The 15,488-nt window shown below is 44.7% G+C and overlaps 1 protein-coding gene across 1 annotated transcript in view; it reads right to left on the reverse strand.

Annotated features, from left to right (window-relative positions):
* Positions 1-382: 382 nt before the first annotated feature.
* The window catches only part of LOC146869722 (uncharacterized), a 42,924-nt gene continuing 27,818 nt past the window's right edge, over positions 383-15,488 (reverse strand). The window contains exons 6-10 of the mRNA XM_085640211.1: positions 15,018-15,278; positions 12,024-13,709; positions 9,560-11,960; positions 4,729-4,850; positions 383-1,833 (exon numbers count right to left, since the gene is read on the reverse strand). Coding sequence (XP_085496337.1) covers positions 1,549-1,833; positions 4,729-4,850; positions 9,560-11,960; positions 12,024-13,709; positions 15,018-15,278 — 4,755 coding nt within the window. The 3' untranslated portion in view covers positions 383-1,548. The remainder of the gene's footprint in view (positions 1,834-4,728; positions 4,851-9,559; positions 11,961-12,023; positions 13,710-15,017; positions 15,279-15,488) is intronic.

Here is a 15,488-nt window from a genome sequence, read left to right on the forward strand (position 1 = left end):
ATCTAAAAATGAACTCTGAACATCCACTACAACACAAACCTTTTCAATGTGACTGAACTGTACAAGAGTCTCTTATCAAAATGATTATAAAGGTAGACTTAATGTACACACAAGTACCAGTAAATGTGTCTTTTCTATAAAACCACATAAGTGAAAGAATATCCACACTGAAAAACAAACTACGATATTACCAGACAGGTCAAAAATATCATTCAGCACTAAGTTCAGCATCATGTCACTGTATAAAATGTTGCCATATGAATAATTTCACTTTGCAGATAGACACTGCCACTGACAGATATAGTGCAATGATAGCTGTAGTGTAATGAAGGTAAAGCTTTGGTGCACGCAAAATTACTCATACACCCAAACAGACACTAATGAACCCAGCAACAGATACAAAACCTCAAATATTTCAAAGAACAAAGCCATACAGCTACTTACACGCTCAGTCAAAGACCCATACAGCAAATTGCCACTCTTACACAGGCATACAGGCAATTACATATTCAGTGACACATGCACAAAATCACTCACACGTGCACTCACAGACCTATACAGCCACTAACACACCCACTTTCAAATGTCTAAAGTTATACTCAGGAGGAAAAGAATGACTTTTAAACTTCTCCAAAAAAAACAACAAAGATTACGGGGACGAATTATTCACAACAAAATCTTAAAAAAGCCTTTGAAATTCACTGAAAAAACGTAAGGTTACAGGGACGTTATAGTTAGGAAATTTTATTATAGGTGCATAGGCTGGGTTTCTAGACGGTCTTCAAAGGCAGTCCTTCTTTATCCATAGAGTGTATTTATGGAGTTCTTTCATTTAAGCCAAGGAGACTGTCCAGCTTACCTTAATTCACATACACTCAGAAATGTCCGAATGCCTCACATATATACAGAGAGTATAAATTAGTTTTCTGCATTATAAATATCAATAATAAATATGTTGCACTGTACATCAATACACAAGATGCCTTTTAAACCATACAGGAGCTGCATAGCTGTAGTCACTAGCAATGGCTACTCATAGTCCTATGGTTCATCTGAGTATGACTGAAAAACTCTCCACGTAGCCTACTTCTCTCCCACGCAAGAGTGAGTAAATGGGTGTACAGTCTGCCCCTCTTTGTTAGGTGGAGGAAAGAAGTGTAGACTCCAAATCATCTTCTCCAGCAAGAAGGGTTAGGGCTGGATCAATCGAGCACCAGCTAGACAAGGAAGGTGCTCGTAGAAAGTTGCATTTTCTTCAGTAAACTGGGAACCTGAGAAATGTTGACTGATTTGAGTGAAGGAATTGCAATTGGGCTCATATTTTTGTGTGTTGTAGGCCTTGATCTTGTAAGTGTTCGTGCATGATCGGATTGCTAGAGATTAGGATGTAATCATCAGAGGTAGTCAAAAGGCCAGTGTTTTTTTTAACAGACAGTATAACGTTTCTACACTGAGAACCGGCTTTTCCTACAGCCACAGCAATGCACACACGCACACAGTGAGATTCCAGACTGGTATTTCTAGGTAGATTCTCCCAGGGCGTTTTCCTCAAGGGTAAAACTGATGTGTTCTGCTGTCATGTTCCCAGTTATCATCAGTTCTGTCTTGGTGGTGATTATCCTGGTTATTGGCTTGAGCCCTGTGCTCCTGGCGGTGCTCCAGGGTATGGTGGTGGGATGGTTCCCACTGACCCTGAATCTGAGGGCCACTTTGATGATAGTGAGTGTTGTATCTTGGTATGTTTGATGTCAATTCTGTCATGTTGTTTGCAGTGCTGGCAGCTGTTGGCGAATAGGAACCTCCAAAGAGCCCAGACAATCCTCCTGAGAAAAGCTGAAAGAGAAGGAAGGAGGAGTGTGTAAATAGCAACAACAAACCATCAGAGCTATGGTCAACACAGAATGACATTGTACACAAAGTAATGACATTCACTGAAAGAGAATCCTCAATACCAAAGGTAGGCAACACCAGAAAACTGTTCTCATTACTAGAAATCCTGAAACAGCGGTGCAGAGATGTTTATTTACAAAATTCTTATATTACAGAAATTACCGTCATACAGAAGAACATCCTGGAGCTGTGGAGAGATGTTTCAAACAGGGGCATGGATTATCATAAAACAATGGGGCTTTACAGAAGAACCAGCTGGAGCTGTGGATAGATGTTTCTAACAGGGGCATGGCTTATCATAAAAAATTATCTTTATGAGGTTTTCATTTATGTGAATTATTGCCCTACATCCTGGAGTTGTGAAAAGATATAACTTTCATGGAGACATCACATATAGAAGCGATCATGCACCAGTTGTAAAACAATAGGTAGGGCACAGAACCCCTCTATTTTACATGTTCACGTTTAAAGTTGACATCCTTTTAAAATAGTGACTTATAGACACACATTTGTTTGCACACCCATATGGGATAATGTTCTCAGAAATGCATTTGCTTACACTTATACTTCTTCGTAGGAATATTATGAGAACCTTGAACATTCTGTACAAAGACTAAGTTTAATGCAAAAAAAAAATCATTGTTTGTTGTCCATTCTGGGACAGCTCTGCATGGATAGAATAAACAAAAACAGCCAGACTAGAACTTCGGCCTAGAGAGAATGGGTGAAGTTTGTTATAAAAACTCAACCTGTCCTTTGTTTAGGCAAAGGAGCATTTTGATTGGACTATCAAGGTCTCCACATGGTAGAATTCCAGCCCAGACACATCCCGTTCCCATCCTGAGAAGGACGGTGGCCTGCTCTACAACAAGACGGGCTCCCAGAGGAAACACACATGCTGGTAAATGGGGAATTAGACCAATCTGAGGTATTCTCGCAGATTTTCATACATTAGACATGCATGAGCTACTAACGAACGGGTTAGAAACGTTTCTATGATTTCCTTGAGGAATCAGGGCTGTGATGTTCTATGGTTGCAGATGTCATTCGGTACCTTGTTTGGTTAGAAGTCGAGATGGTGCATTGTGAGCTAGCCATGACTTAGGTCAACATATTCTAATGTTATGCACAGCCTAAGTCCCGCAAAGTTTTGATGCTTATGTTGCCCAAACGCACAATCTTACTGAAATAGTAGGAACCGTACAACATGTTGCCACCAACGTTCCAGTTTGGGTACTTATTTAATGGGTCTCCTGAGTAGTTTTCCTTTTGTGTGACCAAGGACCCCACTCACCAATTAACCGGAGAAATCCTTGGTGTTATGGAAAAAAACCTCCTTAGCTAAGAAGGGAACCCCTACTTTTGGCTGTAGGTTGTTCAAGCTTGAACCGTTAAAAAGGATCACCCCAAAATATGTACCTTCTCTGAATTTCACATATTCCAAAGGCTATCCCGGCACAGGTGGTTTTACCACTGAATTAAATGCATAATTGAACACAGATGTTGCAACAACATGGGCGTCCTCAAGCGAAAGGAGATGTTACCTTCATGGTAGAGGACCGCAAAGATTATTAAACAGAGGTATTCTATTAATGTGTATCATTCCAGACATTAAATAGCAACACAGGGAATTTTCATACATTCTCCGATGCACCAATACAAAACAAATATAAAGCATATGAGGTTTCCGAAATTACATTGACGTATTAGGTACACATAAACGGGCTCTTAGGCGCACTACCACATACATTAGAAAATGTCAGACTGGGTTCCCTCAGAGATGAAGGGGCAACATGGCAAGTCCTACACACCATATCAGCAACCAGGATTTCTCACAGCAGCAGGACTTGGTAGACTTTACACAGGTATATTTACACTATACAGATAATTAATACAATGCGTTATGTGAACCATAAAAGCAACTATGGCAAGGGCTGTTCAAGCTGCACAACTGCAATTGGCTAATCCCAGAATTAATCCAGTGACTATTAATGCAATTATGGGTACTCTTCCCGTCATACGGGAAGACATTCTGTTCTGGATTGCACCAAAACAAAATCAGCATGAAGCAGTGTTTCCCCATATAGAACCCCAAGATAAACATAGAATGCTCACATTATTGCAGAAACCTATACATCTATAGGTCGAGATAATTTGGGGGCCAGCTATTGGTTTCTCATTGATGACTCTTATCGATGATCACTCCCAAATACTACCAATCAGTACTTCCACTCCTTAGTTACCACTCAAACAGCATCATTATCAGACTCCTGATGCAGGATCTCATTGAGTGACGTGCCTGCAATTCCTCCCATCGACATCTGGTTAGGGGCCAGTAATTGATCAAAACTATCCCACTCCTAAAGATCCCAGCCAATGCTTCGTCCTAAACGAGTCTCAGTTACTCCCAGACAGTATCCTCTGTTTACGTACTCCCATCCCATGACTCACTTTCTAGCAACTGTAATTCAGAGACTTCCATTTCTATATTCCCATTTAGTGAGTTATATTCTGTTAGTCACTCTCAGTGACTATTATTCACTGACTCCCGTTCAATGACTAAAGTTCAATGATTCCAATTAAGCAATTTCCATTCTTTGCTTTCTATTTTATCTGTGACTCTCAATCAGTGACTCTCCTTTAGTGGTTCCTGCTGAGTAATTCCCCTTCAGTGGCTAACAGTCAGTGACTATTGTTAAATGGCTTTCGTTCAGTGATTCCAATTCAGTGACTTTCATTGAGGAGGTCCTGCTCCTGCCCTATGTATTGAGTATCTCCTGCTTCCACCACCCTGCCATGGCTCAGTGCTGAGGACGCGGCAGCCATGTTTGTTCTTACCATGAAGCAGAGGCCGAGCAGCGTGGCCGTGAACGCGAGAGCCCCCAGGCTGATGAGGATGATCTGCCAGACACTCAGGTCTTCGACACCTGCAAAGCCTCCTCCACTGACTGTGGTCATCCCTGTGTGAAATGTAAGAAAAAGTGTTAGGGATGTTAGGTGCAACTCTCAGTCCTTGGCAGTGTTTTGATGTGGATGGGGCTGATTACAAACCACCTCCAAGGGCTCACTCAAGGCAGACCACTGAGTGCCATAAAGCCCTTAGGAAGACTTCAGGTGTCCAGGACTGACGTCAGTGCTATACTGAGTCTGGCCAGTAGAGATCAGTGTACCTAAAGGCAGTCACTGCTATTAAGACTATGTGAAGATTGCAGGAGCTAGGGTTGCAATAGACACCCCTTGCAGGTAAACTATTATTTTTAGCATTTGAATCTTGTTAGATCTTTGCGGCCTTCATTGTTTTGAGCATTTTGGGATTGACAATTCGTGATCTGTTGTAGCACCTCATGAGCAGAGCAGACTCATTGTCACCAAACTCACTTGCATGTTCCATGATTGCACAAAGGCAAAACACCTAGGGGCAAATTTATGAGATTCTCAAGCAGCTCCGCACAGCAAGTCACCTTGCTTGGCCGCGCTGCTCCAAAGGCAAGAATGACCACATTTAAAGAATTTGGTGCATTCCAGTCCTTTTCCCTTGTCAATGGCCAAGCGCCAACAAAGCCATCTTTGCACCATGGTACAAAGCTTCCTGTGTTGTAGGCAGGATTGTTTATTTGCAGTAAGGGGCACCTTCATGCACAAAAACAATCCATAGAGGCGTTTTCCTCTTTCTATGTGCAGCATACATAGAAAGAGGAAAAACGAGGAGAAATAAAGATATTTATCCTTATTATGACTAGGGATCCCGGTTTTATGGTATTTATGTTTTTGTCATTTCTGCCTGTATTTATCCATATTTATTTTTTTATTATTTTGCCTGTATTTATCCATATTTATTTTAGGTTTTGTGAAAAATTAAGCTGAAATGTGTATATTACTGCATTTATTTAACCATTTAATGTGCACTCGTGCCTCAACGCCTGACAGGTTTCAATGATATATATACAGTCAGATGGTAAAATATGCACTTGTAAGAAAAAATGTAAATTTTAGTATTAAGGTTGTGCTAATCTACTGCTGATTAAGGCTCTTTACTAAAATCGCATTTTTTTTTTTTAATCCCCTTGCTTGTCTATCCGCACAGGAATTGGTCTGGCAGTAATGACTGACAGCATTAAGAATCACTCAAAAACTACCCATATTTCCGTTTCTCTCCACATTTAAAAATAAATACAGACAGGAAAATATATGGTTTCCTGTCTGTATTTAGCTGTAAAAATCTGTAAAAATGGAAAACAGGGAGCCTTAACTATGACCCACTTGGGCTTATTATCATATTTACAAGTCCTTGTAAATTTGGGGAGCATGAAAAACCACAGGATTTGCTTTGGGACACCCACCGTAACGCCCATGGGATGCCTCCTTTATTTTTTTTGGGAGAGTTTTTATAGCATGAATTAGACCCTAAGGTATCAGAGCACTTGACATGAGCACCAGTTGCGTTGCAGATGGACACATTCATTTTCTTGTTAGGCATGGGGAGATTACGTGATTTCTATGGAAACACAGGATGTTGAGCATCCCTGCCAAGGATCGAAAGTGGTTCCCCCGCTCCAAGGTCGACCACAATATCTGTTAGGCCACAGCCTCTCCTTTGCGCAGAGTAAGGCAACGCACTGATTTGCGCTGCATTGCTCTGCTCCAGCTTTTTGAAGCAATTCAAAGCCATGCAAAGTGGCTCTGCATGGCTTCATAAATCAGACTTGGAGGCTCTATCAGACATGTACCAGTATGAGTGGTGCAAACATGACACAAGTCTCTCTTAAATATGCCCCCAAAGTAGAAGCAAAAGTGTGAGACGGAGAGGGCTGTAGCATGCTTGGCGGCTGCAACCTCTGGCCAGTTGTGTTCAAGGGCCAGGTCCAGACTTATGCAGTATTGTCTATGTTGCCGATTGCTCTGTTTTTCTTGTATGCCACCTGTGTCCCTGTGGCCTAGTTGTATCCATGTACCCATGCTCATGAGCGCTCTGCTTTTCTTGCATGCCACACGTGGCCCTGTGGCTGATTGTACCCATGTGTCCATGCTTCTGAGCGTTTAACTTTTCTTAAATGTCGCCCATGTCAAGAACCTGAAAGACTGTTTTACCAGGAGCCTGGTCAGGCAGGGTGAATGGTGCAGCTGTCCACTAAGCAGTGTATGTGTGTGTGTGTCGTCATGTGTGTGTCTCTTTCTCTCTGAAAAAAAAACTGTACTATGAAAGTCTAGTCAGAGCCATCACAGGCAATGAAAACTTTATGCGGGTGACTATTTTAAATTACTGGCTGAACAGGGAAAGTCAAGAACTAGAGGCTGAAGTGTGTAGGACCTACTGGGAGGTTTGTTCCAAAGCTTTTACTTAATTCCAACAAAACAGTTTGTATATATTTGTGAAAACAGTTGGCTCAGGATGAAAGAGAAGAAACAAGTCTTCTCAGAAAGGTGCCTGCTACCTTTGATAATGTAAATGAGTGCAATTTGATAATAAGCACATCTAAGGCTGCTTGAAAGCCAGTATTAACTTTAATTGAAGGAGATTTGATTCATTTGAGGCTTCATGGGAATTTTTATTAGTTTTTGTGAAGGTGTTTTTTATTTCTTTAATAAATCCTTCTACTAAAAAGTCATAAACGTATCCTTTCCCTAAGTACAGTCTTTTGGCTATTGCTAAAAATATACATTTTTTAAACATGAATCTTTTTGCTCACTTAACATCAGCCTATTTTACAATGTGTGCAGTAATATTGCCATCTTTCTCACAAAAATATGGCTATGTGTTTACTTTTTGCTACTGCAGAAGGGTTAAGAGCTGGCAGTTGAAAAAGGAAAGCATTTATCCCTCTGTATGTTTTAAGAATCATTTAAAAATTATTTACATAGCTCTCAAAAATTTCGAAGTGATTTCTACACTTGTTTGCCTTTTTACGTTTAGATATCAAAGGGTAGAAAACACTAAATTTACAACTTTTTCCAGTTTTATTTATTGTCAGGCTCCTAAATATACAAGCTAGAAACCCTGTGCCTTTCCTATGCTGTGTGTAATAGATTTTTAAGTCTCAGCTGGGCAGAGTATGCGCTGTCTCTTCAAGACATTTTGTTTATAGTTAGTGGGCTTGGAGGATGCCCATGACTTACCACTGGCTGCCTTCAAAGCCACTCTAAATCTCATGCTTCCTGCTGGTTAGCTCTGTTGTCACCACTTCCCTCTTCTTGCATGTGGCCCTGCCCTGGAGCATAGCCCAAGTAATTGTGTTCTAACACTGCTTGTGCTTTTGGGAGCTATTTGTTTCTTTTTGTTGAGCCACTCTAGAGAGTGCACCTTTTGTAGTTGGCTCTAATGTCTGCTCCCTCCAACCCCCCCATTGTCCGTGTTTGCTTGTTCCGTCCCGCATGTTTTCATGTTGTCCCTTCCTCCCATTGCTGTGTTGATCCCCTCCCGGCATAACTAAGGGTACTTAGCCAAATATTTCTGTGCCTTAACTTTGGAGAAGCATTGGTGGCTCACTTGAATGTTTTCAGTTAAAGTGTGTGTTCTGTGGAAGGATAAATCCCACAGTGCAATTAAATCCTTAAATGTCCCTTTCCAAAGATTTATGGATAGCAAGCTTTTAAATGAAAGTATTACATTTTGGAAATGTGTTTGTAACATCCATTTATACCTCTAAAGAAGATGTTTTCCAGTCCTTTTCTGCCTGGGCTGTCACTCTTGCTCCCTCCCATAACCCTGTATCTGATTTCCGTTCCACTCCTGTTTCTTCACCCCCTCCTATCCCTTTCCCTGTTTCATATAAACCCCCCCCCCCAGCAGACAGAAGAAAAAAGTGTTCTCAAGTGGCCAGCACTGTCTGCTTCACAATACCTTTTTGTCAGTCCTGTTATTCACCCCCATACCAAGGCTTATTTAAACTGCAGCTTCTTATTTTTTATTGAGTGTTATTATTTTTTAATTTATTGACTCCATTAGTCACAGTGTTTTCTGTCATACTGGGAGATGCAATGGTACTGTAAATGTGCATGTCACTATTTCCCATTGCACCATCCAGAATTCAAATCAGTAATCTTCCAGTTTGACACACAGACATCTGAAGTGATTGCATTAATCACATGAGCATTTCTAAAAGAACAAAGCATCTTTCACGGATTAGTTTCATTTGCAGTTACTTTTCATTTAAGTTGTGTGCATCATGTCTAGGTGAAACTCCAAAAGACTAGCAACAAAAATGTTGTTCTTTTTAGCCATGTCTCTGATCCTGCCTCCACACTCAGTGATCACGCCCCCACATTATATGACTTTACTTGCTGTCAAGAACCCTGAACAGCGGCCTTCCTTGCCACAATTGATGACTTTATTGAACTTGTGGCTCAGGGCGGCACTTGCTCAAACCCTCCTCTTTGCTCAGCCTCCACCTCATGTTTGTTTCAATTTCTGTTTCACCATTGGAAGGATGAATGATGCTAGGTTGCATGTGCAACCTTCTCCACTAGCTCCTGGCTGACCTGAAACATGAGGAACCTCCTCCCACAAGGCTCTGAAGGACAATACCTTTATCCAGCTCAAATACTTGAAACTGAGGATAGATTGGTGAAGCCCTTCTGGGGTGCCTGATGATTAAGCTCTGCTGGAATGATGACCACCTAGCCAATGGTTAATGTGAAGCTATGAACAATGGATCAATATAAAATGACATACCACCTAAACTTGTAGCTGTTGAGGCAACTGTTGTTTCTGATGTAGAGGCAGCTGTTGTGGAAACTGTTGTTGCTGCTGTAGTGGCAGCTGTTGTGGTAACTGCTGTTGCTGCTGTAGTGGCAGCTGTAGTGTATCCAGTTGTTTTTGTATCTGTTGTTGCTGCTGTTGTGGCTGCAGTTGTGGCAATTGTTGTTATTGCTGGTGTGGCTGCAGTGGTGGCTACTGTTGTTGGTGCTGTAGTGGCAGCTGTTGTGGCAACAGTTGTTGCTGCTGTAGTGGCAGCTGTGGTGGCGGCTGTTGTTGCTGCAGTTGTACCAGCCATTGTTGCTGCAGTTGTGGAAGCTGTAGTGTCACCTGTTGTTGGTGCTGTTGTTGTATCTGTTGTTATTGCTTTTGTGGCTGCCTTGGTGACGACTGTTGATGCTGATGTACTGGCAACTGTTGTTGCTGCTGTTGTTGTATCTGTTGTTGCATCTGTAGTGGGTGCAGTTGTGGCTATTGTTGTTACTGCTGATGCGGCTGCAGTGGTGGCTACTGTTGTTGGTGCTGTAGTGGAGGCTGTTGTGGCAACTGTTGTTGCTCCTGTAGTGGCAGCTGTTGTTGCTGCAGTTGTACCAGCCGTTGTTGCTGCTGTAGTGGCAGCTGTAGTGTCACCTGTTGTTACTGCTGTTGTTGTATCTGTTGTTGCTCCTGTTGTAGCTGCAGTAGTGGCTATTGTTTTTATTGCTGTTGTGGCTGCAGTGGTGGCTACTGTTGTTGGTGCTGTAGTGGCAGTTGTTGTGTCTACTGTTGTTGCTGCTGTAGTGGCAGCTGTTGTTGGTGTTGTTGTTGTATCTGTTGTTGCTGCTGTAATGGCTGCAGTCGTGGTTTTTGTTGTTACTGCTGTTGTGGCTTCAGTGGTGGCTACAGTTGTTGGTGCTGTGGTGGCAGCTGTTGTGGCAACTGATGTTACTGCTGTAGTAGTAGCAGTAGTAGTGGCCATTGTTGCTGATGTTGTAGCAGCCATTGCTGCTGCTGTAGTGGCAGCTGTAGTGGCACCTGTTGTTGCTGCTGTTGTTGTATCTGTTTTTGCTGCTGTAGTGGCTGCAGTTGTGGCTATTGTTGTTACTGCTGTTGTGGTTGCAGTGGTGGCCGCAGTTGTGGCTTCTGTTGTTCCTGCTGTGGCTGGTGCTGTTGTTGCAGCAGTTGTTTCTGCTGTAGTGGCAGCTGTAGTGTCACCCATTGTTGGTGCTGTTGTTGTGTCTGTTGTTTTGGCTACAGTTGTTGATATTGTTGTTCTTGCTGCTGGTGCTGTAGTGGCAGCTGTTGTAGTGACTGTTGTTGCTGCTGTAGTGGCAGCTGTTGTGGTGGCAGTTGTGGCAACTGTTGTTATTGCTGTAGTGGCAGCTGTTGTGGCGACTGTTGTTGCTGCTTTAGTGACAGCTGTAGTGGTGGCTGTTGTTGCTGCAGTTGTACCAGCCGTTGTAGCTGCTGTAGTGGCAGCTGTAGTGGCGGCTGTTGTTGCTGGTGTAGCAGCTGTTGTGGCTGCTGTTGTACCAGCCATTGTTGCTGCTGTAGTGGCAACTGTAGTGTCTCCTGTTGTTGGGGCTTTTGTTGTATCTGTTGTCGCTGCTGTTGTGGCTGCGGTTGTGGCTTTTGATGTTACTGCTGTTGGGGCTGCAGGGGTGGCTACTGTTGTTGGTGCTGTAGTGGCAGCAGTTGTGTCAACTGTTGTTGCTGCTATAGTGGCAGCTGTAGTGGCTACTGTTGTTGCTGTTGTTGTACCTGCTGTTGTGGCTGCAGTGCTGGCTACTGTTGTTGGTGCTGTAGTGGCAGCTTTTGTGGCAACTGTTGTTGCTGTTGTAGAGGCAGCTGTTGTGGCTGCTGTTGTAGCAGCCGTTGTTGCTGCTGTAGTGGCAGCGGTTGTGTCACCTGTTGTTGGGGCTGTTGTTGTATCTGTTGTTGCTGCTGTAGTGGCTGCAGTTGTGGCTTTTGTTGTTACTGCTGTTGAGGCTGCAGTGGTGGCTACTGTTGTTGGTGCTGTAGTGGAATCTGTTGTGGCAACTGTTGTTGCTGCTGTAGTGGCAGCTGTAGTGGTGGCTGTTGTTGCTACAGTTGTACCAGCCGTTGAAGCTGGTGTAGTGGCAGCTGTAGTGGTGGCTGTTGGTGTTGCTGTTGTAGCAGCCATTGTTGCTGCTGTTGTTGTATCCGTTGTTGCTGCTGTTGTGGCTTTTGTTGTTACTGCTGTTGTGGCTACAGTGCTGGCTACTGTTGTTGGAGCTGTAGTGGCAGCTGTAGTGGCAGCTGTTGTGGCTGCTGTTGTTGCTGCTGTTGTATCAGCTGTTGTTGCTGCTGTAGTGGTAGCTGTAGTGTCACCTGTTGTTGGTGCTGTTGTTGTATCTGTTGGTGGTGCTGTTGTGGCTGCAGTTGTGGCTATTGTTGTTATTGCTGTTGTGGCTGCAGTTGTGGCTATTGTTGTTATTGCTGTTGTGGCTGCAGGGGTAGCTACTGTTGTTGGTGATGTAGTGGAAGCTATTGTGGCAACTGTTGTTGGTGCTACTGTTGTATCTGTTGTTGCTGCTGTTGTGGCTGCAGTGGTAGCTACTGTTGTTGGTGCTGTAGTGGGAGCTATTGTGGTGACTGTTGTTGCTGCTGTAGTTGAAGCTGGTGTGGTGCCTGTTGTTGCTGCTGTAGTGGCAGCTGCAGTGCTGGCTGTTGTTTCTGTAGTTGTAGCAGCCGTTGTAGCTGATGTAGTGGCAGCTGTAGTGGTGGCTGTTGTTGTTGCTGTTGTAGTAGCCATTGTTGCTGCTGTAGTAGCAGCCGTTGTTGCTGCTGTAGTGGCAGCGGTTGTGTCACCTGTTGTTGGGGGTGTTGTTGTATCTGTTGTTGCTGCTGTTGTGGCTGCAGTTGTGGCTTTTGTTGTTACTGCTGTTGAGGCTGCAGTGGTGGCTACTGTTGTTGGAGCTGTAGTGGCAGCTGGTGTGGCAACTGTTGTTGCTGCTGTAGTGGCAGCTGTTGTGGCTGCTGTTGTTGCTGCTGTTGTATCAGCTGTTGTTGCTGCTGTAATGGCAGCTGTAGTGTCACCTGTTGTTGGTGTTGTTGTTGTCACTGTTGGTGGTGCTGTTGTGGCTGCAGTTGTGGCTATTGTTATTATTGCTGTTGTGGCTGCAGTTGTGGCTATTGTTGTTATTGCTGTTGTGGCTGCAGGGGTAGCTACTGTTGTTGGTGCTGTAGTGGAAGCTGTTGTGGCAACTGTTGTTGGTGCTACTGTTGTATCTGTTGTTGCTGCTGTTGTGGCTGCAGTGGTAGCTACTGTTGTTGCTGCTGTAGTGGGAGCTATTGTGGTGACTGTTGTTGCTGCTGTAGTTGAAGCTGGTGTGGTGCCTGTTGTTGCTGCTGTAGTGGCAGCTGCAGTGCTGGCTGTTGTTTCTGTAGTTGTAGCAGCCGTTGTAGCTGATGTAGTGGCAGCTGTAGTGGTGGCTGTTGTTGTTGATGTTGTAGTAGCCGTTGTTGCTGCTGTTGTAGCAGCCGTTGCTGCTGTAGTGGCAGCAGTTGTGTCACCTGTTGTTGGAGGTGTTGTTGTATCTGTTGTTGCTGCTGTTGTGGCTGCAGTTGTGGCTACTGTTGTTGCTGCTGTAGTGGCAGCTGTTGTGGCAACTGTTGTTGCTGCTGTAGTGGCAGCTGTGGTGTCACCTGTTGTTGGAGGTGTTGTTGTATCTGTTGTTGCTGCTGTTGTGGCTGCAGTGGTAGCTACTGTTGTTGGTGCTGTAGTGGAAGCTGTTGTGGCAACTGTTGTTGCTGCTGTAGTGGCAGCTGTAGTGGTGGCTGTTGTTGCTGCAGTTGTACCAGCCGTTGAAGCTGGTGTAGTGGCAGCTGTAGTGGTGGCTGTTGGTGTTGCTGTTGTAGCAGCCATTGTTGCTGCTGTTGTTGTATCCGTTGTTGCTGCTGTTGTGGCTTTTGTTGTTACTGCTGTTGTGGCTACAGTGCTGGCTACTGTTGTTGGAGCTGTAGTGGCAGCTGTTGTGGCAACTGTTGTTGCTGCTGTAGTGGCAGCTGTTGTGGCTGCTGTTGTTGCTGCTGTTGTATCAGCTGTTGTTGCTGCTGTAGTGGTAGCTGTAGTGTCACCTGTTGTTGGTGCTGTTGTTGTATCTGTTGGTGGTGCTGTTGTGGCTGCAGTTGTGGCTATTGTTGTTATTGCTGTTGTGGCTGCAGTTGTGGCTATTGTTGTTATTGCTGTTGTGGCTGCAGGGGTAGCTACTGTTGTTGGTGCTGTAGTGGAAGCTATTGTGGCAACTGTTGTTGGTGCTACTGTTGTATCTGTTGTTGCTGCTGTTGTGGCTGCAGTGGTAGCTACTGTTGTTGGTGCTGTAGTGGGAGCTATTGTGGTGACTGTTGTTGCTGCTGTAGTTGAAGCTGGTGTGGTGCCTGTTGTTGCTGCTGTAGTGGCAGCTGCAGTGCTGGCTGTTGTTTCTGTAGTTGTAGCAGCCGTTGTAGCTGATGTAGTGGCAGCTGTAGTGGTGGCTGTTGTTGTTGCTGTTGCAGTAGCCGTTGTTGCTGCTGTTGTAGCAGCAGTTGTTGCTGCTGTAGTGGCAGCGGTTGTGTCACCTGTTGTTGGGGGTGTTGTTGTATCTGTTGTTGCTGCTGTTGTGGCTGCAGTTGTGGCTTTTGTTGTTACTGCTGTTGAGGCTGCAGTGGTGGCTACTGTTGTTGGAGCTGTAGTGGCAGCTGGTGTGGCAACTGTTGTTGCTGCTGTAGTGGCAGCTGTTGTGGCTGCTGTTGTTGCTGCTGTTGTATCAGCTGTTGTTGCTGCTGTAATGGCAGCTGTAGTGTCACCTGTTGTTGGTGTTGTTGTTGTCACTGTTGGTGGTGCTGTTGTGGCTGCAGTTGTGGCTATTGTTGTTATTGCTGTTGTGGCTGCAGTGGTAGCTACTGTTGTTGGTGCGGTAGTGGAAGCTGTTGTGGCAACTGTTGTTGCTGCTGTAGTGGCAGCTATAGTGGTGGCTGTTGTTGCTGCAGTTGTACCAGCCGTTGAAGCTGGTGTAGTGGCAGCTGTAGTGGTGGCTGTTGGTGTTGCTGTTGTAGCAGCCATTGTTGCTGCTGTTGTTGTGTCCGTTGTTGCTGCTGTTGTGGCTTTTGTTGTTACTGCTGTTGTGGCTACAATGCTGGCTACTGTTGCTGGAGCTGTAGTGGCAGCTGTTGTATCAGCTGTTGTTGCTGCTGTAGTGGTAGCTGTAGTGTCACCTGTTGATGGTGCTGTTGTTGTATCTGTTGGCGGTGCTGTTGTGGCTGCAGTTGCGGCTATTGTTGTTATTGCAGTTGTGGCTGCAGTTGTGGCTATTGTTGTTATTGCTGTTGTGGCTGCAGTGGTAGCTACTGTTGTTGGTGCTGTAGTGGAAGCTGTTGTGGCAACTGTTGTTGGTGCTACTGTTGTATCTGTTGTTGCTGCTGTTGTGGCTGCAGTTGTGGCTTTTGTTGTTACTGCTGTTGTGCCTGCAGTGGTAGCTACTGTTGTTGGTGCTGTAGTGGGAGCTATTGTGGTGTCTGTTGTTGCTGCTGTAGTGGCAGCCGTTGTGGCAAGTGTTGATGCTGCTGTAGTTGAAGCTGTTGTGGTGACTGTTGTTGCTGCTGTAGTGGCAGCAGTAGTGCTGGCTGTTGTAGCAGCCGTTGTAGCTGGTGTAGTGGGAGCTATAGTGGTGGCAGTCGTTGCTGTTGTAGCAGCCGTTGTTGCTGCTGTTGTAGCAGCCGTTGTTGCTGCTGTAGTGGCAGCTGTAGTGTCACCTGTTGTTGGTGCTGTTGTTGTATCTGTGGGTGATGCTGTTGTGGCTGCAGTTGTGGCTATTGTTGTTATTGCTGTTGTGGCTGCAGTGGTGGCTACTGTTGTTGGTGCTGTAGTGGAAGCTGTTGTGGGGACCGTTGTTGCTGCTGTAGTGGCAGCTGTAGTGGTGGCTGT

The sequence above is a fragment of the Triturus cristatus genome, chromosome 1_1 (genome assembly GCF_964204655.1).
Source record: "Triturus cristatus chromosome 1_1, aTriCri1.1, whole genome shotgun sequence".
Taxonomy (NCBI): Eukaryota; Metazoa; Chordata; class Amphibia; order Caudata; family Salamandridae; genus Triturus; species Triturus cristatus.